Below are 25,055 nucleotides of genomic sequence, written 5' to 3'. Positions count from 1 at the left end.
TTAGCAAATCTGTTCGGAGATCCTTGCTTAAAAAAAAAAAAAAAAAAAAAAAGTAAGTTTGATTATCATCTTAGTGATAAAGACCAAACTCGAAGAGTATATCTACAAATAGGACAATTAAATGAGTGCTAGTATTGACAAAACAAATTGTAAGTTCTATTTATATGTTTTAAAACATAATTAAAAATTTTGTTCAATTATTCACTTATTCGGTTTGTTATATTTTTGTTTAACTTTATTTTTGTATTCATTAAAAAAATACAGCAATGCACAAAGAGAGACCAAAAAATTATTTTTTATATTTTATTCATTAAAAAAATGCCCCCATGTAGGAGAAATCCTGCGTCCGCCATTGGGGATGTGGTTGACCATTATAAGGACACGGTGTAATCACCATCGAAGAGCTCTCCCCCAAGGTTTAAAGGGGAGTATGGGGGGAGAGTGCCATATCCATGCATCCAAAGAAGTGGTCGATTAGCCCGATAAGAATGGTTAGGGTGGTCGTGCACCCACTTGAGGGTGGTTGGATGACCCTAACGGTATTTATGAGTGGTTTGACCACCCTCTCATCCTTGCTTGCTTTTTTAGGGTAGTCACCCCATCTCACCCATTAATTTGTGAGTAAAATAGCAGTAGTCCACTCTTATAGGGTAGTCTAGCCATGCCATTTAATTATTATTTTTTATTTTTTAAAGACTACATCGCTCAATGTAGTCTGTTCAATTAAATGAAAATTTTAAATATTAAAAATTGTACTCACAAAAAATTAATAATAATAAGTAAATATTAGAAATTGTAGGCGGGTTAAAATTGCAAGGATCTCAATCCTCAGTAATAACCCTAAGAATTGCATTGTAATTATTTTCATTTTTTTTTTCTAAACAGGGGTTTTCTTAAAATAATAGAAATTATATGTTTTTTTTTTCTTTTCTTTTTTTGGTATTGTTATCAATTGTATACCAAAGACATTCGATTTGGTGAGACTTGACAGGCCTCCATAATACAGTGTCTATGTTAAATATAAAATAAAATAGTGTCCAATTATTTTATGTCTAGTTTTTTTTTTTTTTTTTAAGAAGACATTTGACAGGCCTCCATAATAGAGTGTCCATGTTAAAAATAAAATAAAATAGTGTCTAATTCTTTTTTGTATAGTTTTTATTTTCTTTTATATTTAAATAAAGAAGACATTTGACTGGCCTATTACAAAAAAAGAATTGTTAAAATTACAAATAAATTTTATAACAAAATTAAAAATGAGATAAATTGAAATTCTGAGGAACTCAATCATATTAGATCACATCAATTTATAATTTAATTGTTTTAAAAAATTTATTTATAAATCTAACATTTTTCTAAAAAAAATAAAAATAAAAACCCACCATCCCTCTATTTGATATGTAAGAAGAAAGTGACATGAAACTCAACAATTTCGAAACGGCACGTCATTACAGACTCATATCTCGATCATCTTCATTCATGTTCCAAAAAAAAAAAAAAAAAAACGATGAAATGACAACTAAAAGTCTACAAGTAACTAATATAATTATATATATATATATATATATATATATATATATATATATATATAGTTTTTAAATGAGTTAACACTCAAATTTGTAAAAATAAAAAAGAAAAGATAACTAATCCTTATTATTATTTTTTTTTAAGAAAAGGGTTTAAAGTATTTAAATTTGGCTCAACAAATTATTTTGTTAATTTTAATTAAAAAATCTTATTTTTTTTTTTTAATTTTAGTTATCCACCTTCATAAGTGTTGATGCGATTTTTGGTCCACAGTACGGCTAATCGGCAGTTTTTCTTCATTGTTGGGCTGAGAAGAAGATTCATGTATATCTGTGGCGTATCTGCAAAATAAGAGCACGGTCAAGGGTTTCCGGTTAGGGAGCCAAAGACCATCCGACGCTCAAATCAGCGTCACATACTCACATATATGAGTAAAAATATAAAGCTATAATACGCCCCAAATACCAATAATTTATGTGTGTAGTAAGATGTGTGAAAGGGAGAGAGATAGAGACAAGGGGAGAAGTGTCTCTAGGAGAGGAGGTGGAGACGTGAGAGGGAGAGAAATGTCTAAGTTAAGGAGACAGGGAGCCCTTTCTCCTTTAATAAGCTAGGGTGAACACATGTCACTTTTTGAGTGAGCAATAATAAAATGATAAATAAATATAAATAGATGGGCATATTTTATTTCCAACAATAAACATTTATATTTGCCTTTTATTTTAGCTATGTTTCCTACAACAGTACAACCCAACCTTTAAAAATCGACCTGTTTTATAAGTAGGTACGGAACACATGACTATTTTTTAGAAACCTTTTTTGTTGTAGAAAAACCTACAATGGAGTTGGTAAGAAATTTATGACCTTTAGCGATTTACTTGCACTATTTTATTTAATTATTTTATTAAAATGTGAGAGATTGATAGATCATAGAATATATTGAATTTTTTTTTGTTAAAACAGGTAACCGTAAAACTCACCATTTTTTTTTATTTCTTTTCTTAAAGTAGCTAATTTCACCGGAAAAACATGTTTGAGATTGTATTTGAAAAATAGAGTTTTTAAGTATATATATATATATATATATATATTTTTTTTTTTTACAAAAAATTTTATTTTTAAGCTTTTGGTCAAAATATTTATGAAAATAGTTGTAACTCTAACATTTCTCTCCTTTTAAACTCTTAAACAAAATCTCAAACCAACTATAAATTTGGATGAAAGAGACATTGTAACTATAAGATATTTAAAACTTGAATAATTTATATAAAAATAAAATATTTTAAAATTTATGAATTCAATTATTCCAGATACTGGATATGCGTAAAGGCCGGCGCTAGCAGTCTTAGTGTTGGTCTTAGGCAGGCCAAGCTTGTACAACACCGAACTATTTTATACATATATAAATTGGTTTCCCAGACTACAAACGCAACGTCGCGGGAGTGTGGAAGCATTTGTAGCTTTCTATCTATCTATGATTCTCTTCTATTAACTATTTTCCTACCGACTCCACTGACAAGGTCCAGCATATTCCAAATCCACGCGAGACACTCCCTCTCTCTTATTGTGGCTGTGTAAATCTCGCCTGTTTGTGTTCAGACCTGGAGCCTGGAGGCACCGATCCAGCGACAACGAGAAAATGGTGTTGAGGTTGAGTAGAGAGGACTTGCGCGGGTTCAAATTCTTGCTTGCTTTGGCGCTCATGTACGGCCTTATGGCCATGCTGGCCTACTCCGTCCTCCACATGAAGTTCGTCAAGCCGCTTGGGAGCGACGCGCCTCTCGGCCGGTTCTCGGAGGCGAGGGCGGTCGAGCACGTCCGCGTTTTGTCCAAAGTGATCGATGGCCGCCAAGTGAGACCGATTCTCTGGCTCCTTTGGTTTTGATTTTGAAATGAAATCGTTTTCTTTTGGTTTTCCCAAAGCTCTTCTTGTTTGCCAAAAAAGTTGATGCTTTGACTCTTTAATTTGTCTCAAAGTTCGGGTTTGAGATTGCGAATTTCATTTTTCTCAGAGCTCTTGTTTTTTCTTGATTTTTTTATAAGAAGTTTAAATTTGTTGCATGGTAAATTAAAATTTGAATGTTAATGCTATTTAATTTGTTTCAAAATTCAGGTTTCCGATTGCGAATTTCATCGTCTTTTAATTTTTCGTAGTTTTCTTTAGCAACCAAAGAAGAGTAACTGTGAACCATAAGATAGAAGCTTTTTTTTTTAAAAAAAAAAAAAAATTGTTTGGTTGTTTATTAGTATTTGGTTGACAGGAAGGGCGTCCTGGCTTGAGAGAAGCTGCTCATTATATCAAAGGCCAGCTGGAAATGATGAAGGATCGGGCTGGGTCCGATATTAGGTTGGTCTACTGATTTCTAAAATGTTATGAAGTTATGCCTTTCAATTTCTCTGTGTTTTGTTTCGTTTTGTTTTTAACGCTGCATGTTCAAGTTAGATTTGGTCTGGTCTTGTTGTACTTAAGCTGGAGGATTTGGTTGTTTATTTGAGTTTTAATAGTTTGCAGTGGTGCCCCAATTGGTTTATTTGCAGCGTAGATATCGAGGAGACTGTTGTTAATGGCTCCTTTAGCATGATGTTCTTAGGCTACAGCATCACGCTGGCGTATAGAAACCACATAAACATTGTAATGAGGTAAGTTCACATTGTTCTGATTGAAATTGTATTGATTGTTTGAATTTGCATTTGTTAGTGCTGATTTTGAAAATAGCATATCAATCAACAATGAAACTACTTGGCCCCACTTCCTCTTGTTTTAAAAGATGTTTAGATAGAGATAACATTTTAAATACCAAGAAAGCCATGCGAAGCTTCATTTTTTGGTGCTATTAGGTAAAAGTTCAGATATTGTGGGGGAGAAAATGAACCATTAGACCCCTATAAGGGAATATTGGAAAGGACAAGAAAAAGAAAGGCAGGGGGGAATAACCTTCCCAAGAAGCAATCTTAAAAGGTGGTTTACTCATTACTGGGAGAAAATGAGGAAGTGTCTGGACAAAGACACAAGTACAATTTGTTAAGTTTGAAGCTTGTAAATTGTACTGCATATGAGAGGAAATTCGGAAGTCTGTATATTATGAGTAAATGAAGCGATAACTTATTTCCTTATATAAAAAAAAAAAAAAGGATCTTTCCACTCTTTTTTTGTTTTTTGTTTTGTTTCTTGGTACAAATGTCACTGTGGATTAACTTTAAACAAACGGCAGGATATCATCGGTAAATTCACAAGACACTGACCCGTCACTTTTACTGAACGGCCATTTTGATAGTCCGCTTGGTTCCCCAGGTGCTGGTGACTGTGGTTCATGTGTTGGTGGGTACAATGAAAATCTATGCCCATTATAAATGTTACACCAGCCATTCTTGTTTGATTGGTTCATATCTGGTCTTTACTCTTTCTTTTGTAGCATCAATGCTGGAAGTAGCAAGAGTCACTGTAGACTCTGGCTGGGTCCCTCCACGGCCTATTGTTTTTCTTTTTAATGGTGCAGAAGAGCTATTTATGCTGGTAAGACATCATGGTACTGCTTTGTCTGGAAGTAAAATTATTTTTATTCAGCTATTATTTCTACCTGCCCTTTTTTGAAAGTTCTATCAAGTACAGAGTTTTTCTGGTGTTCTGTTGTTTTAAGTCCGCATCATGGTTGAAAAGGATCCTGGCTATAGAGATGCAAGTAATCAATTCTGTAGATGTATAAGTTGGATTTGTTTGAATTTTAATGTGCTACACCTGTTAAAATTCCTTTTTGTTTCTACTTCTGTTAAGGAGGACATATATTACAATTTTTTAAAATCAACTGAAGCTGGAACTGCCTCATGCTATCCCCTGATTAACGTTTAATTAACAACAGGGACGGAGCCAGCTTTCAATTTGGGGAGTGACCAAGGGCCAAATTTTTTTTGAGAAATGACCAATTGGCAAAAAAAACCTTAATTTTTTTTTTTTTATTTGCCTTAAAATTTTTTTTCCTTGTAATTTGGGGGGGCGGGGGGGGGGGGCGTCACTGATTAGCAAACAGAAATAGGTGTCACGGGACCTCCTAAACACACTTCTGCCTGAAAAACAAAACCAAGTTAAACAGTAGAAAAGCCAACCATCACAATTTCTGCCAGCTGATCATATATTTAATTTGCATCTGAAAATTCCTTCTTTAATTTTTATTTTTCTTGCAATTGGCTCTCTCACATACATTTAAGCTTCTGAAGTGTTGTTTGTTCACATCTGCTGTTTCAGGGTTCACATGGTTTCATGAAGACACATAAATGGCGTGATACAGTTGGAGCTTTTATAAATGTGGAAGCATCTGGTACTGGAGGTCCTGGTAGGATATGATCCAATGCTGATATTATTTTCTGAAACTGTGCGCAGGAGTGTTAGTCTGCAACTAACTGCTTGCCATAACTTTTCCTTCTGGCGGATAACTTAGAGAGCAACCGATAACCTAGAAAACATAGAAACCAACACCTAGGATAATTAGATTACAATGTTAGACAAAGAAGATCAATCAAAGAACTGTATTAACAATAAATATTAACATGTGCTCGATTTCCATGCCTGATTATATATTTACTGAAATCGAGGAACAATTAATAAATTGAGAATTGTTTTCTTGTTGACAGAGGATAAGCACTTTAATTTCAACATTTCTTCCTGTTCTATATTTCGTTTTTGATGTCATAACACACTGCTGATTATGTGTTCTTCAATAAACAGACTTAGTTTGCCAATCTGGACCTGGTTCTTGGCCTTCTGATGTCTACGCTCAATCAGCAGTATACCCGATGGCACATAGTGCTGCCCAGGTTTTTTTTTTTTTTTTTTTTTTTTTTTTTTGGGGAATAACTTTCTTATAGTCTTAAGTTCAAATCTAGGTGGTGATTGATCTCATGTTTAATGATTCATGAGGAGCGCTGAATATCAACTTTCATGATGATGTCAAAACAGTACACCTTTTTCTTGCTTCCTTCAACGATTAATTACATGATTTTGTTAAATGAGTCAAAAAGTCATGTTACCATTTTTATAGTTTTGCACTGCGGTTGGAGCAATGGATTTTTATAGTTTTACACTCTTTCTTCAACCATAATTTTATTATTTTATTTCCTTCTCCCTGAGTGTGTGTGTGTGTGCATGTGCTTTTATCCCCTCTACATTTTAATGTGCTTTGTCTGCAGTAATTTTCTATTTCAACACAACTGATTGATTATATTTACACTCTTTCTTCAACCATAATTTTATTATTTTATTTCCTTCTCCCTGAGCGTGTGTGTGTGTGCATGTGCTTTTATCCCCTCTACATTTTAATGTGCGTTGTCTGCAGTAATTTTCTGTTTCAACACAACTGATTGAATGGAGGATCTATTTGTTTTATGCAGGATGTTTTTCCTGTTATTCCTGGAGATACAGATTACCGAATATTTTCCCAAGATTATGGCAACATTCCTGGGCTGGATATTATCTTTCTCCTTGGTGGTTATTTTTATCATACCTCCTATGACACAATGGAGAGACTATTGTATGCATTACATCTGCTATTTTGGTACATATTTACTTAATTGGAATCTTTATGTTATTTTTGTCCTTAAACACTTCCTCTTATACATCCAAATGTCTTCAGACCTGGAAGCATCCAAGCACGTGGAGAAAATTTGTTCAGCATGATTAAAGCCTTCACCAATTCTTCTAAGCTACAAAATGCCCATGATAGAGAATCTTTTTCTGCTACTGCCAATGGATACATGGATGAACGAGCTGTTTTCTTTGATTACTTAACATGGTTCATGGTATGCTTTTAATATGTGATTTATGATCTGATTATGATGCATTAATTATTGTAAGTGATGAATAATATTGCTCCTTTCTTTTTTTTTTTTTTTTTTTTTTTGTTCGTCATGAATCTTTCAGATATTCTATTCAAGAAGAATAGCCTTGGTACTTCATAGTATTCCTATTGCCATCTTCCTTATTATGCCCTTCTTTTTGTGTTTGCTGTATTCTGGATCGCGATCTTGGTTTGCAATCTTCTGTGATTTTACGCGAGGTAAATGGTCTTTGCTGATTTCTATTTAAAAATATGTGGCTGTCCTTTTATGTTCTTAATTTTATTGTAATATTTTCCTGTTAAGAGTTTTGGTTCTCTACTCTATATTTAATATTTAACATTGACATCACTTGGAGATTTTGGGTAACTTTGTCAAATTGTTAATTTTTCAGGAACGCTGTTCCATGCTACTGGGATTATACTTGCAATTATTGTTCCGGTTTTATTTTCCATCCTAAGGTTGCTGTTCTCTCGTTATGCAATGAGCTGGTGGGTTGATATATTTTTTGATAAACTTTTCTCTTGTTAATATTGTTATTAATATTAGACTGACTAGCTTTTTTATTGTCATCAAGTTTTTTTTCCCCCTCTTAATAGGTGTAGGTTAATAAGTTTGGGATACCCTATAATAATTGATAAAACTGTACTTAGTTGTATTTAATTATATTCGATCTCAAGGCATCTCATTTCAGCCGCCAATAAAACCTGTTGCTATCAATGAAGGAGCTCTTCCCTATACATGATGATTCCTTTCAGTTTCTATGGTTTAACTTGTGACATGTTATGGCTGTAAGGAAGTCATGGCTAAATCAAGTGACCTAGGAATTAGTATGTGTATTATGTCAGGCTTGATCCTGCCTTTAGAGATCTAGTAGGATTCAGTTAAGCATAAAGTGATAAAGTACTTGCAAGATTCCAAATGATGTATTTAATAATATGGGTTGTTTTTTAAATCCTAGCCGATGTTATGACGTTAAACTTCTAGAAACCTCTAGAAATCAAACCCCAACTCTTTGGAGAGCCTCTAGTTCCATTTGAATATAAGCTTCTGCACTTTATCAGTGCATTTGCAAGTTTCTTCTTGACGTGCTGGAGCGAAATGCAGGTTTGCTCATCCATACTTGGCTTTCATGATGTTTATCCCTGGTTCACTTGTTGGTCTGTTGATTCCAAGAATTGTTTGGAGTTGCTTTCCTCTCTCTCAAGATGTTTCAGTTCCTAAGACGTCAAGAGAGGTACACTTCTATTTGAAAATTTTCATATATTCCTCAATTCGAGCCAAGTTTATCATATGTTCTTTCATAGAATTTTTGGGTAAATTACACTTTCCTTCCATAAACTATCACATGTGCATCATTGACCCCCATAATCTTTGACTTAGTGCAACTCATACTCTATTTTGAAGTTTTGGTGTTAGTTTGTCTCATTCGTCAAATACGCCGTTAAGTTGGACAGAAAAGCATGTGAAATGACTAAATCCTTGACAAGCATGCTTATTTTATATTTTTAGCTATAAAAATATTCTATCTTTTAATTTTGAAAATTGATATATGAGGTATTTGAGAACGGGATTGATTTTTTTTTTTTTTTTTTAACTATTTACATTTGAGACCCTTTTTCACATAAATGAACAATTTAGCAATTTCACATGTGGGGGGGGGGGGGCTGAATAAAGGCTGTAGTTTATGGGGTGTAATTTACCCTAGATTTTTTTTTTTTTAATCTGTAAATTTCAACAAACTTTGCTGTAGTGGATCTTGCTAAGATTTATCTATTTGGTTATGTCCTCCCAGTGCACATGGTATGTAATGCCAAAATGTCAGACATGCCATGCTGTACCATTATTTCAAATTTGATTTAAATCTATTTTATAGACCTATTGCAGATGCTTAATGTTGTTGTCTTACCATTAATCTAGCATGAATCTTGTAGGGATTATCTGACGAAGCTAGGTTTTGGGGAGCATTTGGGTTTTATGCAATATTAACTTTGGTATGTATTGGCTACTGTGATTAGTTTATTAGTCTGATGTAGATACATTGCAACTCATGTCTAAAGAATCTTCATAAAAGCAGGCTTATCTTTTAGCTGGTCTGAATGGGGGCTTCTTGACTTTTTTCATTTCCGCTTCTATGCTTGTTGCGTGGGCTTCCTTTTGCTTGTCAGTCAAATCTTATGGATGCCAATCACTCAGGTACGCGTCTCAATGGTGGTCAGTTTGATTCCTTTCTTTTGTGAGTCGTGTCAATTTTTTTCTAGTTGTTACTTTGAAAGTCATTTGTGTTATTGCTGGTTTCCAAGTGTTTATGTGCAGAAGAACTCCTAGTTTATTGGGAAAATGTCTTGTTTTTGCAATTATTGCAAAGGTTGTTTCTTAGATTCCACACTCCATTTGGCAATTTGTTTAGCCTAAATCTCGAATGGGCTTCAGCCCAGCCCAAAAAGGAAAATAGCTGTAATTGTTGGGCTTCCCTGGGGTTTGGCTTGTAAGTTTGGGAACGTTGTAGTGGAAAGTTAGGTAGTTGGCCTCTTGGAAAAAGATTATATATCTCTAGTGGGAATTGTAATACCCCGGTCCCATATTAAGAAGATAAGAAGAAGTCCACATAGAGTGGGTGGCTTATAAAGATAGTCATGAGTACTAAGTTCCACATTGCCTAATTACTATGTGAAACAGGGTTTTATAATGAATTCTAGAAAAGCTCCAAATTGATTAGTCCTTTTAGGGTAATAACGCAGATGTGGTTAGCGTTTTTCCCTGGGTCGTTACAGGAATGATGACACTTGCTGGATTCTCAGTTGCTACAATTTGTACCTAAATAATTCTTGACAAGTTTTGCCAAAATTGGTGAAATGATCGAGAAAAGTTCCGAAGGACTTTCTTTGTTGTCGTCAAAGTATGGGACAAAACCTCATTGGTGGTTGAATATCATTTGTGTAAAGCTTTCCATGGTTCTGAACTCATATTTCTCTGCAAACTTCATGAATCATAATTAGTTGAATTGCATAATTTTTTGTATTGTTCATATATATTGATGTACTTCACGTTAATGTTTGCTGGTGGTAGAATTTCATATATGGTAAGATTGAAATTGGTAAATGTAAATATGCTCTAGAACCACTCTTCATTTAAATTCTTGCAAAGAACTGTTGCACCACAGCATGTCTTTTGTTTCGGAAGGAATTAAGTTGTAGCATATTGAAATTGTGATATGATTAAATTTGTTTTTGTCAGGTCAACAGTGTTTTACATAATCCCTCTGATTCCATGCCTTGTATACTCTGTATACTTCGGGGGGTTTCTTGCTCAATTTTTGATTGAGAAGATGGGCATGATGGGTGCTGTTCCACCCCCTTATGGTTAGTTTTTCTGAACTCTTTATCTTTTCTCAGTATTAAACCTTTCATTTCCAACAAACATACTACTCTTGAGACATGAGCAGTAGCAAGACTGTTTTGCTTAAAACAGAATACACTTCAGTCTTTTGATCTAGTGGGGGATGCAATTCTGTTTCATTAAGTAATTATGTTTTGAGCGAAGAGTTATGCATCCCTGGAATCCTGTTCACTGTATATTATTGTTTTGCTAGGCTGCACTAATCAGTGAGCACTTGGTGGATGTGGCAGTTAAAGTTAATCAAATGGATGTTTCCACTTGTTTGACAAATGAATTCTACCTTAAAATTAATTTTCTTTTTATTGGGAAGAAACCCTAAGAAGTTGTTGAATCATGTATCTTATTCACAACTTGTAGGCTCTAATTTTGTTCATACTTATCTTATGAAAGTGTGTTGTTAAATTTTTTATGATATACCTTTAAGCTGTCTTATATAAAGCAGTTCAAAGCTAACAATCTGGAGACTTTATTATGCAGTGTTTAACCACCCAAGTATTCATATAAAATAATGACAATAGTAGCGGAGTTGGTAGTGATAATAACAATAACAGTAACTGCAAGGATAATAATAATCATCATGATAATAGTGATAGTAGTAGTAGTAGTAGTAGTAGTAGTAGTAATAGTAGTAGTAATGATTATGTCTTTGCTTTCAGGGTATTTTATTCCAGATATCGTAATGGCAGCAATAATTGGAGTTGCAACTGGCTGGTGTGTGGGCCCCCTTATACCTATATGTGGTCATTGGTTGGCCAAGTCATCAATTTTGCATTTTTTGCTGCATCTTAGTGTGCTTGCCTTGGCTCTGTCATCGCAATTCTTTCCCTACAGCAAGGACGCACCTAAGAGGCTTGTCTTTCAGCATACAGTCCTTACTGCAGGTACAGAAGCTATCATTCTTATATATGTTGGACGAACCACAAATTTATTTGGTTCCTATTTTTAGAAACAGAAAACTCTTTTATATTCACAAAAACAGAAAACAGTGCAAAAGCGCTCTACCAAACAGAAACTGTTTTTGAAAAATTGTTTGTGAAAATAATCTGTTTTCAGAGAACATTAAATTGCTTCCTAAAACTCTTCTTTTATAATTTAAGAATAACAAAACCATGGAAAAATTTTCAGAAAATGCTACCAAACAGGCCTGTAAATTTCATTACGTTTTCAATATCTGACAAGTCAAATACTACAATACTTAAATAGAATTACACTTTTAGCCTATGATATTTTAGTATTAGCATATCTCTTTCTTACTAATGGTGGTCTTAGCTTACAGAAAGAAGAAAAAAAATCGCTTCTACTGGTTATATCATCTGAAAATTTTGTTTTACTTCTGGGGTTGACAGATGGAAATCGGGTTGTGGATTCTACTTATGATCTTTCTGTACTGGATTCCAATTCTTTACCTTTTCTTTTCAAATATGCACCTGAAGTGGCAAACAAATTGCAAATTAGTTCGGAGTTATCTTTTGAAACTGCAACGTTGTCTCATCGAGAGACTTGGATGGTATGTGACTATTGAAGTTTCAAGTCAATGTTATGTCAAGTGTATGATTTAGATGGTCTTGTATGCCTTGGAAAGGCATAAATAATGCCTATTCTATTTCTAACTCTTAATGGCTAGTTTGTCAAATGTTCCCTCATGCCAGCATAGAAGCAATGCATATACCTGCATCAAAATCAACATTTTTTTTGGTGAGATCTGAACAATAATAATGGTCTTATTAATATGCTGATTTCCTTGAAGTTTCAAGTCAATGTTATGTCAAGTGTATGATTTAGATGGTCTTGTATGCCTTGGAAAGGCATAAATAATGCCTATTCTATTTCTAACTCTTAATGGCTAGTTTGTCAAATGTTCCCTCATGCCAGCATAGAAGCAATGCATATACTTGCATCAAAATCAACATTTTTTTTGGTGAGATCTGAACAATAATAATGGTCTTATTAATATGCTGATTTCCTTGAAGTTTCAAGTCAATGTTATGTCAAGTGTATGATTTAGATGGTCTTGTATGCCTTGGAAAGGCATAAATAATGCCTATCCTATTTCTAACTCTTAATGGCTAGTTTGTCAAATGTTCCCTCATGCCAGCATAGAAGCAATGCATATACCTGCATCAAAATCAACATTTTTTTGGTGAGATCTGAACAATAATAATTGTCTTATTAATATGCTGATTTCCTGAAAAAAAAAAAAAAAAAACTAGTAATTCTCTCTCTCTCTCTCATATACTAGACTTGTCAACCAAATGTTTTCTTGCAACAAATGGTCATGGCATTAAGCAAAAGCTGATTTTACTCCTCAATTGATACTTAAGCTGGTCTTCTGAACACATTGGTCACAACAATAAAACAAAAACTACTGGCACAAATATTGAGGTTTGCCATTCTTTTTTAAATATGTAACTGTGATTATATGCTCACCAAGGGATAAGTTGCATGACATGAAGTAATGGTTACTTTCAATAGACTGTTCTATGTTAATTCTAAAATTATGGGTGTAATGGGTGAAATCTAAAGCTATCAAGAAGATCTCTTTCTTTTGCAGGCACTATTTCCAGTTTCTTTTTTGTTCTCAAGAATGTTGAAGTTCCCCACACAAAGTGATGATGTTCTGAAGCAGCATAGATACCTACCCCATTTGTCTATTTATAAGCCACAAACAATTTCTAGAGAAGGATCTCGAAGAGTTTACTTGGAACTTTCATTAGGGTGAGTGGATTGAAATGCATGTGCTGTCCATGAAATTGATCTGCATATAGATCCACAAGCATTTTCATGTGCTTTGGATTTAAAACTCCAAAGCTGTGAGTACCTTTATTGGCTGACATGGCCATAGTTTAATATTCCAAGCCATAAATATTCACGCTTTTCATATTTTTACAATTAAATAATGTTGCTTTTCTTCAAACAGAGTTGTATGTTTCAAATATGGTGGACTTGTTTTCTGGAAGACGATAAGTTACTTATCTGTTTTGCACAACATGTGGCTGTTTGTATCCCTGTAATCTTGTTTCATTCTGGTATAACTTGATACCTTTACTTTAAGATGCTTGTCCACCTGCATTTGTATATTCAGTGGTGCAGAATTTATGGTGTGATCTCTGATGACTTTAGAAGTCGACTCTTTTTCTATCACATGTTGGTGCACGATTTATATGCACCCAAAACTAGGGGAAGAATTAAAGCTTGTGACAAGGTTTCTTCTGTCAGGCAAAAGAAGTTCAGTATGCATTTGTTTTTTAAACTGCTGATTCTTGTTGCTGTAGTGTGAAATCCGTATAAATCACATACTAGGCATGTGAAATGTTCATTGCAATAGTTGAAAGCTATTTCTTTACATGATTGAAACAAGTGAACAAAGTTGAGCTTTGAAGTAAACCTCCCACTCTTGCTTCCTCGTTATCCACGGGGTGTTAATACGTGTCTTGCCATTACATAGATGCACGTAAACGGTCCATTAGTTTGTTTAGATATAGTTGAAAACACAGATTTTCATAATGTGTTAAAACGTTTCAGTTGTAAGGTTTAAACATCTTAATGTGTTGTCTTCCTTTCAGTACCCTTGAGGAGGTTTGGGTTACAGTCCTTAACATTACTGGTCCTTTATCCAGTTGGTCATTTGCGGATAGTATTCTTCCAGGTATGAAAATTCCTTCACATTCCACTTTGGTTTTGGCCTAAAGACTTCACTTTGTTGTAGAAATTTTACCCTTTGTGAAACCGGTACAGCTCCTGAAACAATCGATGGTAGTCCGCCTTCATATATATGTAGACTTAGTGGAGCCAGCCATGAGAATTGGACCTTCTGGTTAGAGGTAAAGTTTGGTCACGGTTTAGTTTCACCTTGTCCCTATCTCTTCTTGTGGCCATTACTAATCATGCTCAACTTCTTGGTTTTTACAGGCCAGCAGTTCTGAGGATTTAAGAGTGGAAGTTGCTGTATTAGACCAAAATTTAGTCGATGGGGCAAAGAAGTTGAAAAGCCTTTTCCCGGACTGGGTGGATGTTATTGCTTATTCTAGTTTCATGTCTAGCTATATCTTTTAGTTTCACAGTGGCAGGTTTCTTTGCAAACATACCAAGAAGGGCTGGCCCTGTATTGGTTGGAAAATCAATCTTGAATAAGATAGTTTAATAAAATCAATATCAGTTTTTGAATTCATTCATTCAATACTTCATTCTTCTCTAATCCTCTTTGCTTAAAGGCCAATAGACTGATTGAACCCCAAACCATAAACTCAAAAACCCTAAACCTTAATCTGGATATTGGCCGTGTCCCTTTTGGCTCAAAGCCACGTTTATTTGCTTGATCACAATGCTTTCGATTTTCAATTGTTTCATTTAATTACCTTGGATTATACAATTTTCGAAACCCAGTCTCTTTCCTATTTTATATCATATTAAAGGATCGTAAAATGAGGCAAAATACTGTCAATATTTGGTGATAATCTTACAACTTGTTCTTAAGATTTAGAAATTGCACGACGTTTCTATACCATTCTTGTACATCTCATCCTCTCAACAAGTCATGATAACTTCACGTTGATTGTCATTCTGATTCCAAACACAAACACCACCAAGTCATGGCTTTGGAACAACAGAGATCAGAAGTCATTTCAGCCTTTTAGCCAACTAGCGTAAGGTTCTTGCATTATACATACAGAAATGTAATTGAAAAGCACTATACAGTGCATCGGTGGACAGTTTGGAACGCGTATTATTCATTTTTTTGAAGAAAAAAAAAAAAAAAACACTTTCAAAAAATATATTAACGAACGGAGTCAAATATACTTTCATTCTCTCCCAAGTTAGATACTTATGTTTTTACTTTCCTTTTCTAAAATGATTATGTAGAGTATGCTCTTCAACTCATTTGAGATGACTAATCTGCACAGAATAGAAGAGTGAGAAGAAAGATGCTTACCATCGATTTTTTTTTTTTTAATTAATTTATTCAACGTTTCTAAGGGAACTCGAGCTCCCGATTTCACCTACCATTTCATACTTATAGGAGTGGAGGGTGTCATTTGATTCTAAAGCTATTAGCAATGTTAGAATATATCCAAAATATATTATGATACCACAATTAAATAGCCACAAAAGTATACAGTTCTATTTTATACACTTCTCTTTAGTTTAGTTTAACAGCCAATAAGCATTAATACTAGAGCAAACACATACTTTTAACAAAATCTATTTTTAAGAATTAGACACAATCAAACATGAACGCTTATTTACTGTGTATTAAAATAACAAGACAGCCATATATGGTATGAATATGTATTATATCCAATTCTTTTTTTGATTGGTGTTTCATTGCAAAAGCTCCCTGATTAGAGATTACAATATCTCGAATGCAAACTGGGAGGTCTACATTCCATAATTGGTCTTCATGGACTGAAAGCCCATACTTAGCAAGCATGTGAGTTGCATTGTTAGCCGAACGCTTAACATGGCATACATGCCATTCTTGGAGGCTATTAAGGAGTATTTTTGCATCACTGACCATAGTCCCAAATCAACTCCAGCAGTGACCATCACTTTTCAAAGTAGTGACTACCTCGATCAAGAGAGTCGCCTTCTAGGACAACCTTAGAGAGACCCATTGAAGTTCCAACTTCCACCAGTCTCCAGGCTACTATAGCTTAAGTTGTGCCTGGGTCAGTAACGTGGGGTCTTGAAGCACTGACGGCTGCCAAAACTGCACTTGTGTGGTCGCGAGCGATGATGCCTACACCCATCTACTGCCTTTGAATATCGATGACCGCATCCCAATTTAGTTTGATAAAACCTACTTGAGGCTTGCACCACTTCTCGGAATCTGTCACTAGAGGCTTAGTATTGGTCATCGGTCTTTCTTGTTTCGCCTTACTGTAATTTTCTAGCTGGGAGAGTGCAGTCTCCGTAATGTGAGTTGGTGACGTGAGGTCTCCTCCATAAACTACTTTGTTTCTCCGTAGCCACAAAAGTCTTGCCACTACGACCACCATTTGCATCTCCCCATCATCCAACTTTTTGCCCAAATTCACAATAATGTTTGGAAACGTCATCTCCATTTTAGAACACTTTTGGATCTTGTTGTTACAGGCACTGTCAGGCAGCCCAAACATTTCGCGCCGATTCGCAATTCCAAATAATATGCTTCACAGTTTCTCTAGGACATTTATTTATCTATGAGAAATGCTATTTCTAATACTATAATCACACTGTACTGATATGACATGAGTTTGTAGCTCTTGAATCTTGTTAAAAAATAAAAAAATCAAAGGCTACTAACCCATGTCAAGTCACATTAACGTAATAATATAATAATGGTGTGAAGTATAATGTTACTCTTTGTCTATATATCATCTCTTATTTGTGTATTTGTTTCAATTTTTTTTTATTTGTTCTTTTGGTATCATTATTGGTAGGAGCCAACAGTCATTGAATTGCCTCCACTGGCAAGAAAATATGCTTCCCATATTATTAGCCAGAGTTCGAATTTCTTAATTGATTTGGAATTTATCCGAGCTTTAGCGTAATATAATCTTGTGATTAGTTTTGTGTAAGAAATCGTTATAATTTATTTATTTTTTAAAAAAAAAAACAGAAAAGAGAAAAAGAGTCCTGAAGGCCCAGTGACGTTTTGTTTCTTTGTTTTTTTTTGGGCTGACTGAATTAGCTGGGCCTCTCAAATTAAGCCCGGCCCAAATAAAGGCCAGCAATACATTAGGGTTTCATGTTTCACCCTTTATAAAACGAGTCTACCGCCTCCTCTTCTCCTCTCTGCTACTTAAGAGCAAATCGAAGTTTCACCGAGGCAGCTGAACCATCCTCATCCTCATCAGCCGCCAGCCATGGTATCCAGACTATTCTCTTTCGTTTCTTCAAATGCAACATAAACATAGCTTGTCCTCAAAATCTCCGCTAATCTAAACAATCTGACTGTATTTGGTTTTTTCAGGTGAAGTACTCCAGAGAGCCAGACAACCCCACCAAATGTAAGTACCATTTTCGTTTTTACTCCTCTGGGCGCCTCAGGTTTTTACGTATTTTGGGTTTTGGTTTCAGCGTTTATCATTTCAGATCTGATAGTTTCTTTCATGTTTGAATTTAATGCAGCCTGCAAGGCTAGGGGCTGCGACCTCAGGGTTCATTTCAAGGTGCCTATTACGATGTGCTACTGTTTGACCTTCAACTTTGTTTGGTTGCTCTTTAACACTTGATAGTATTTTTTTTTTCTCTTTGAGGAAATTTGAAATTATTAATTGGAACACAAGGCTATGTTGTTTTATGGTAATTGGTTTGCGATAAAATGTGATGATTATATGTTACTTGCTGCCTTTGTTGGATATGATTTGGTTTTTGTATATTGAAGATGTAGAAATTTTGTTGTTGCGGGGTCTTCTCCTGTTTCCTTCTTTACAGTTGTTCTGGTGTTAATACCTGATGAAAAAAGCAGGGGTCTGTTGCCTCTGTGAACAGGTCTCTCGTAAACGTCAGGGATATCAGTCTCATTGTTATTGGGTGAACCTCTGTTTATTGATTGTGACTGAAGGTTCAGTAAATGATGGAACATTTAGTTTATAGTTCTGAACATGAATGAATATGCTGGGTTTCATTTTAAGATATGGTTTAAAACCTGATGATAAAAGCCAAGATGAACTTGCAAAAACCAATTTCAACCAGAGTCAGGATTAGGGGCTCTTCTATTTTTAAAAGAGAAACGCATAAAAACTAGTAAGAGAGATGTTTAATATTTTAAATTTTGGTTCTTGGGGTTTTTTATTTGCCACACTTTGTTTCTCTTGAATGAAATAAAGGTTGTAAAATTTTAGAGATATTTGGTCTTAAGGTCTTGGATCTTTGCCTCCTCCTTCTCACTTCATTCGAACATCATGAATTAAGCACATATTAATTCTTGTTTTTGTCTTTTCTAGAACCTGATTAAAAAAAGCAGGTCCCTTTTGCCTTTAGTGAAATCGGCTCTTGTAAATTTCAGGAAAATTAGTTGCGCAAGGTTCTGTTGTTTTGTGGTCCTTGATTTGAGGGATACCATGGCGTTGATGATTATATAGTACTTTCTGCCTTTGTTGGTCTAAATTGTGTATTTGCAAGTTCAACTCCGTAACTTTGTTGGGTATGATTTGGTTTATGTATATTTAAGATGTGGAAATTTTGTTGCTGTGAGGTCTTGATCTCTCCTTTCTTTATAGTTGTTTTGGTGTTAATACCTGATGAAAAAAGCAGGGGTCTGTTGCCTCAGTGAACGGACCTCTCGTAAACATCAGGGACATCAATCTCATTGTTATTGGGTGAACCTCTGTTTGTTGTTTGTGACTGAAGGTTCAGTAAATGATGGAACATTTGGTATTTGATTTCTAAAACTGTTTATATTTCTGAATGTGAATGAGTATGCTAGGTTTCATTTTAAGATATGGTTTAAATCCTGAAGATGAAAGCCAATTCGAGGTATTTTTTCCTATTCCATTGGTCACCAGTTGTGGATGATCTCATTCTATGTGCACTAATACTTCAAAGCCCAGACTTTGACATGTTTGAGATATAGATATGTTTCTGACACAGCCAGCTGGATATTTGTTCAATATGTGTCGGTCAATTGAATTTTGAAATTCAGAGGGCCTTTGACATTGGACAACACGCATTCAGGATTAGGGGATCCTTATATTGGAAAAAGAGAAACTTACAAAAAATAGTAGGGGAAATGCTTAGTATTTTCAATTTTGGTACTTGAGGGTTCTATTTGCCGCACTTCTTTGTTTCTTGGGCTTTGCCTTGCTCCTTTGCACTTCTTTCAAACTTCATCAATGAAGCATTGTATTGATTCTTGTTTTTGTCTTTTCTGGAACCTGCTTAAAAAAGCAGGGCTCTTTTGCCTTTAGTGTAGTCTGCTCTCGAAAGTTGCAAGAAAATTACTTGCATTATTATTGGGTGAACCTCTGTAGTTGTTAGTGACTGAAGGTTCAGTAAATGATGCCAGATGCATTTTTCAGTGTATCTCTTGACCTAAGATGTTCAATTAATGTTATGATTCTTCTCCTTGGTTCTTAATTTCTCCCTAAGCTGGTCCTTAGAATTGTTCTTTTGTCAATTGAGACTCTACAGGATGTTGTACTTGTACTGAAATTTGTTATTTAAAGTAATCTATTGGTATCTATTGGTCAAGTTTGTATTTTCCTTTCAATGTATGTACTTTTTGTTAATGGTGTTACCTTACGTCTGCCTATAGAACACTAGGGAGACTGCCTTTGCGATCAGAAAGTTGCCATTGGTCAAGGCTAAGAGATATTTGGAGGATGTTCTGGCCCACAAACAGGCGATCCCATTCCGACGCTTCTGCCGTGGTGTTGGCCGGACTGCTCAGGCGAAGAACAGGCATTCAAATGGTCAAGGGCGCTGGCCTGCTAAATCTGCTAAATTCATCCTGGATTTGCTCAAGAATGCTGAGAGTAATGCTGAAGTATGTTACATCTGCTTTTCCTTTTTTACTGTCTTGTTCATCCATAATCTTAACTAATATCTGGTACATAAAATGTTCCAGGTGAAGGGTTTGGATGTCGATGCTCTCCATATATCTCACATCCAGGTGAACCAAGCACAGAAGCAAAGGCGCCGTACCTACCGCGCTCATGGAAGAATTAATCGTATGTTCTGAATCCATGCAATGCTATATTTTGTTTCTTTCTATTTAGTTTGGTAGTTGATTTTGTATTGCATTATTTCCTGGCAGCCTATATGTCATCTCCTTGCCATATTGAGTTGGTTTTGTCCGAGAAGGAAGAACCTGTCAAGAAAGAGGTAATTCATCGTTATTGCTTCAGTGTATTGTTGAAACAGTGGCAGTGTGCTGAAGGATTTGAATTTGTTGATTGTCTTTTTTGTTCCGTTTGTTTCTTATTTGCCGTGGTTTTTGCAGCCTGAGACTCAGTTGACAACTAGCAAATCTAAGAAGTCTCAAGCTCTACGCAGTGGTGCTTCCTCTTAAGTTGCAGTCGGAGAACAAACAATTGAAACGGTGTCCCGAATTTCTTGCTGCTACTCTTTTGCCTTTTTATGAGTTTTGTTTCTTGTCATATAGAATGAGCTGTTATTTAGATGACTTGCATGACTTTGTTTTTTTCATTCAAACTATGTTTAGCTCGAACGTCATTGAGATTTTAGTTGGAGATTTGTTGTTGGCCTATGAATGCAGGAGTTTTTTATACACATAATCCTATTAGAGATTGCATCAATTTTGCCATCCGTACTTTACCCTTGGTTCTCTCCTACATTTTCATGATATTTGATGTTTCCTTCCTTGTCCCATACACATTTTGTGGCTTAATGATTTAGTCCAAGTCTTCTTTTGGCAAGAAAAGTGGAAGTTATAGTGGGGCTTTTCACCTAAATAATTGGTTGCTTATTCTTGTTGAATCTATGGTTGCTCCCCTCTCTTTTACATCGAGACGTTGCTTTTTGTTATGCTTATTCTCGTTCCCTCTGGTCGGGGTGGCCATTTGTACATCGAAGTTATGGTATAGAGTAGTGAGAAGAATATAATGCCATTTTGCTACTGGGGGGAGATGAATTGGAGAGTTACTTTATTAATAACTGCTGCAAATGTCGATTTGCAGAACAATGCTGCCGGATATACAGAAGCAAAACCAGAAAACAGAATGGCATGTTGAAGATAAATAATTTATTCGATCATGCTATTTTAACGTGCTCAAATTTCATTTCGAGTCCAGGGCATGAGACATAGAACAAACCGTCTATTTAGACCCTTCTTTTCGTAAACGTTTATGGGCCAGTTGCTTTATGTTATGATTAAATTGGAATTATAGGAAATATCACAAGTAGATCAATAAGTAGCAAAGCTAAAATCTTGATTAGTTTGATGCATGATTGAGTAGCTAGATGTGAAAACGGCCGCAGGTGGTGAAAGATTGATTGCCAAAGCAACACACGAAAGCAGATACTTGTCCCACATCATCTGGACGTAGAAGTAGGCGAGGCCTAAACTCCCTATAAGAAGGGATGGAGGAATTAGTGCAAACTCATCTCTGTGCTAGGGGTAATGACGCAGCTAGTGAGGTTCTAACCGAGGCACGTCTATTGCTGGTTGAAAACTATTTCCAAACCCTCTCTTCGGCCTAGGTTCAGCCTAGGCTGTCGAGAATTTCCGGAAGGGCTACCCACGTGGTAAAGCCCTACAATCCAAGTTTAAAGTTTAAAGTCCAGTTAAATTAAAAGCCTTCACTTTTACAGTCTAGGCCTCTGTATTTGGGCTTTGCTTAAAACTAGGATCAATTCGCATTCGTAACGTAACTCGATTAATTTTGCTTTCATTTTAGATGAAGAAAAAAAGAAAAAAAAAGAAAGAAAAATTGTAGCTATTAACTCTTTCAGGCTCTTTATTTTTTTTTATATATATATATATATATATATATATTCACTTTTATTAATTTAATTTAATTTTTATTCTCCATCAAATATTTTTTTTTTAAATTGCTGAATTGGATGGAGCTTCTTTACTCCCTTTTTAGCATCTAGGCTAAGCAATTTTTGCTAATCAAAATAAAATTTGGCTATTTTTGTCAAATGAGAATGCTCGAACAATGCGAACAAAAGTTGGTGGTGATTCAGTAAACAAGCTAAGGCTCAAGTCTATTTTTGTCTTCTCTCTGCACAATAGACGCAAAGGTTGAACCTGCTTATAAAACTAGTAAGTGATCAATTATAGTCTTATTCCCACGTTACATATAACTAGTGGGTTAGAGGAATAATCTACATAATTGCCTGCCAAGTGTTCTTTATGCATTGTGAAAATATATGCTAAAAATATATATATATATACTTCAATAAGCTTGGAAAAAAACTGTTCAAAATCTAATTGGACTACTACTAGTGAAAAAAAGGCCATAGAACTCGAATTTTTTTCAATTTTATATATATATATATATATATTTGAACATGACCTTAAATGCAATATTTTTATCCCAACTGAAGCATAGATGCACTGCGTTCCATTTAACCCAAAACCCCAATAGGCCAGTATAAGTAGTTTCTGAACCGTGCTCATTATGCTCTTTCTCGCTCGAACATCACATTTTCTTCTCTTCACATTCTCGGTCAGGTACATCTCTCTTTCTCTCCCTCACATTCTGTTTGGTTGATTTGAAATCGAAGGAAAACTGCAACAAAAAGTGAGATTGTCTCACCATATATCCCATTCCTGGGTTCTGTTGAACTGAAAAAAACAACTTAATTCAAAGTCTTCAGCTATTGAATCGACTTAATCGGAGCTTTAAGCTTCTAGGTTACCCTCGTAGAACGTAAAAACCAAACGGACACCTAGGGTTTCACTCCAAGCTTCTCCCTGCGTAAAGTTTTGTTCCTATATCAATTAGATTGATGATCTAGAGTTTTAAGACAGAATCTGGCAATTTATACATTTAACTTGTTCTTGGATTCTGGTTAGATGGATTGGCAAGGGCAAAAGCTAGCGGAGCAGCTGATGCAAATACTGCTATTGGCATTCGCAGTGGTGGCGTTCGCAACGGGATATATATTAGGATCGTTCCAGATGATGATCCTAATATTTGCTGGGGGTTTGGTTCTGACCACATTGGTGACGGTCCCCAATTGGCCCTTCTTCAATCGCCACCCACTCAATTGGTTGGACCCAAGCGAGGCCGAGAAGCATCCGAAGCCGCAGCAAGCCGTGAATTCCAAGAAGAAACCCGCCAAGAAGTAGGTCAGTTGGGCTGATGATCTTAGTATTGGCGTTTGCTAGGATTCAAAAGTCAATGTTCTTGTGATGTGCTTTTCTAAAATTGGATAATACAGTGTACTCGATTGCCCTTGAATTTGGAACCTTTAGACAATGGGTAGAAAGAATTTTCTTTTGGTTTTGATCGGTTTTGATACTGTTTTACATTTACTGATTTGCTAATTTCGAGAGATTCCTCTCTCTCCCTTCTTTTTGTTTTGTTTCTCTGGGTAAAGGAGGAAGTGAATTTTTTGTGGCTTTTGCCATCTACTCGGTCATAATTTTGACAAAACTATAGATGTGCTCCATCTGATACATCTATGTAAATAGTCAAGCTCTGCGTTGATTGCCTATTGAAGACTTGATTCCCATGGTAGTTAGAAATATGACTTGAGGTATCGGTTTTATGTTTTAAGATTTATACTGTTATACCCGTGAGGGTGCAGCATACTGGTCAAAGGGTTGGCTTGCGTGAGCCGTAGACTCTAAGTTCGATTTTGCATTAGGAGTTTTCCTGTATTACAGGATACACGGTTCTAGCATGTGGGGTTTGGGGTTGTGTATAAACCCAGGGGTAGGCCCGAAGGGCCTTGCCTTGGTGAGATTCCACGTCATTAAGGGGGCAAAAAAAAAAAAAGATTTATAATGTTCTACCTATTTTTCGGTTGGGATGTTGTGGTTGGTTGTTTAGATTGTTGTTGAGATAAAGACTAGGTAGATTATTGATAGGGTCTCCAACTCACCAAATGGCTGTAGTTTGAGGGTGTGGGAGGCTGAGGTCGTGGGGGGTTAGATCTCCTGGTGTGGTGTGTTTAACTTACTGATCACAAAATTGATACGTGTCGAACTCTGATACATCTGATACATCTATGTAAATAGTCAAGCTCTGGGTTGATTGCCTATTGAAGACTTGATTCCCATGGTAGTTAGAAATATGACTTGAGGTATCGGTTTTATGTTTTTAAGATTTATACTGTTATACCCGTGAGGGTGCAGCGTACTGGTCAAAGGGTTGGCTTGCGTGAGCCGTAGACTCTGAGTTCGATTTTGCATTAGGAGTTTTCCTGTATTACAGGATACACGGTTCTAGCATGTGGGGTTTGGGGTTGTGTATAAACCCAGGGGTAGGCCCGAAGGGCCTTGCCTTGGTGAGATTCCACGTCATTAAGGGGGCAAAAAAAAAAAGATTTATAATGTTCTACCTATTTTTCGGTTTGGATGTTGTGGTTGGTTGTTTAGATTGTTGTTGAGATAAAGACTAGGTAGACTATTGATAGGGTCTCCAACTCACCAAATGGCTGTAGTTTGAGGGTGTGGGAGGCTGAGGTCGTGGGGGGTTAGATCTCCTGGTGTGGTGTGTTTAACTTACTGATCACAAAATTGATACGTGTCGAACTCTCCAAAAGCAAATCTATCCCCTGTTGAGCTTTGGCTGCAAGGAGATTATGAGTCATTTTGTAAGAGGATGGTTGCTTGAGTCACCTACTAGGATGATGTGTTAGGTGTCTTTTTTGCTTTAGGAAAGCAGCGAGGTCTTATGTAA

General features: G+C 35.6%; 2 protein-coding genes and 4 non-coding genes across 7 annotated transcripts; all 6 read left to right on the top strand.

Annotated features, from left to right (window-relative positions):
- The first annotated feature begins 2,923 nt into the window (after positions 1-2,923).
- Positions 2,924-14,929, top strand: LOC132177280 (uncharacterized). 2 transcript variants are annotated; one of them, XM_059589538.1, is made up of 21 exons: positions 2,924-3,379; positions 3,789-3,874; positions 4,066-4,167; positions 4,740-4,846; positions 4,941-5,041; positions 5,768-5,855; positions 6,248-6,336; positions 6,910-7,049; positions 7,152-7,317; positions 7,439-7,574; positions 7,748-7,844; positions 8,461-8,590; positions 9,288-9,347; positions 9,431-9,549; positions 10,591-10,715; positions 11,409-11,633; positions 12,099-12,259; positions 13,304-13,467; positions 14,316-14,398; positions 14,488-14,573; positions 14,662-14,929. In XM_059589538.1, exons 1-21 carry the CDS (start codon positions 3,167-3,169, stop codon positions 14,803-14,805), a joined length of 2,622 nt encoding a protein of 873 aa, XP_059445521.1. In that variant the 5' UTR covers positions 2,924-3,166; the 3' UTR covers positions 14,806-14,929. The 2 variants fall into 2 exon arrangements, with proteins under 2 accessions (XP_059445521.1, XP_059445522.1); XM_059589539.1 differs by lacking the exons at positions 2,924-3,379; positions 3,789-3,874; positions 4,740-4,846 and having other exon boundaries at positions 4,080-4,167.
- Positions 14,930-17,510: 2,581 nt separating this feature from the next.
- LOC132179320 (large ribosomal subunit protein uL22y) lies at positions 17,511-20,993 on the top strand. The gene is made up of 7 exons (XM_059592023.1): positions 17,511-17,600; positions 17,705-17,741; positions 17,863-17,903; positions 19,991-20,221; positions 20,303-20,405; positions 20,492-20,559; positions 20,678-20,993. Exons 1-7 carry the CDS (start codon positions 17,598-17,600, stop codon positions 20,744-20,746), a joined length of 552 nt encoding a protein of 183 aa, XP_059448006.1. The 5' UTR covers positions 17,511-17,597; the 3' UTR covers positions 20,747-20,993.
- On the top strand, positions 18,193-18,321 carry LOC132180187 (small nucleolar RNA snoR74). Its single transcript, XR_009440075.1, has one exon. It is a non-coding gene; the product is annotated as a small nucleolar RNA snoR74 (small nucleolar RNA).
- Positions 18,981-19,109, top strand: LOC132180188 (small nucleolar RNA snoR74). The gene has a single exon (XR_009440076.1). It is a non-coding gene; the product is annotated as a small nucleolar RNA snoR74 (small nucleolar RNA).
- Positions 19,617-19,745, top strand: LOC132180190 (small nucleolar RNA snoR74). The gene has a single exon (XR_009440078.1). It is a non-coding gene; the product is annotated as a small nucleolar RNA snoR74 (small nucleolar RNA).
- An 806-nt stretch (positions 20,994-21,799) lies between the features above and the next one.
- LOC132180130 (U4 spliceosomal RNA) lies at positions 21,800-21,950 on the top strand. The gene has a single exon (XR_009440026.1). It is a non-coding gene; the product is annotated as a U4 spliceosomal RNA (small nuclear RNA).
- Positions 21,951-25,055: the final 3,105 nt, after the last annotated feature.

Source organism: Corylus avellana, chromosome ca4 (assembly GCF_901000735.1).
Source record: "Corylus avellana chromosome ca4, CavTom2PMs-1.0".
Taxonomy (NCBI): domain Eukaryota; kingdom Viridiplantae; phylum Streptophyta; class Magnoliopsida; order Fagales; family Betulaceae; genus Corylus; species Corylus avellana.
The sequence above is the reverse complement of the archived record's forward strand: the minus strand, read 5'-3'. Positions and strand labels throughout refer to the sequence as shown.

Excerpts from the sequence above, each read along its gene's own strand:
- LOC132177280 (XM_059589538.1), top strand. The coding sequence starts at position 3,167 with ATGGTGTTGAGGTTGAGTAGAGAGGACTTGCGCGGGTTCAAATTCTTG. Across the intron at positions 7,050-7,151 it reads GACACAATGGAGAGACTATT|ACCTGGAAGCATCCAAGCAC; the intron begins GTATGCATTACA and ends AAATGTCTTCAG. Across the intron at positions 11,634-12,098 it reads GCATACAGTCCTTACTGCAG|ATGGAAATCGGGTTGTGGAT; the intron begins GTACAGAAGCTA and ends TGGGGTTGACAG.
- LOC132179320 (XM_059592023.1), top strand. Across the intron at positions 20,406-20,491 it reads CGCTCATGGAAGAATTAATC|CCTATATGTCATCTCCTTGC; the intron begins GTATGTTCTGAA and ends ATTTCCTGGCAG. Across the intron at positions 20,560-20,677 it reads AAGAACCTGTCAAGAAAGAG|CCTGAGACTCAGTTGACAAC; the intron begins GTAATTCATCGT and ends TGGTTTTTGCAG.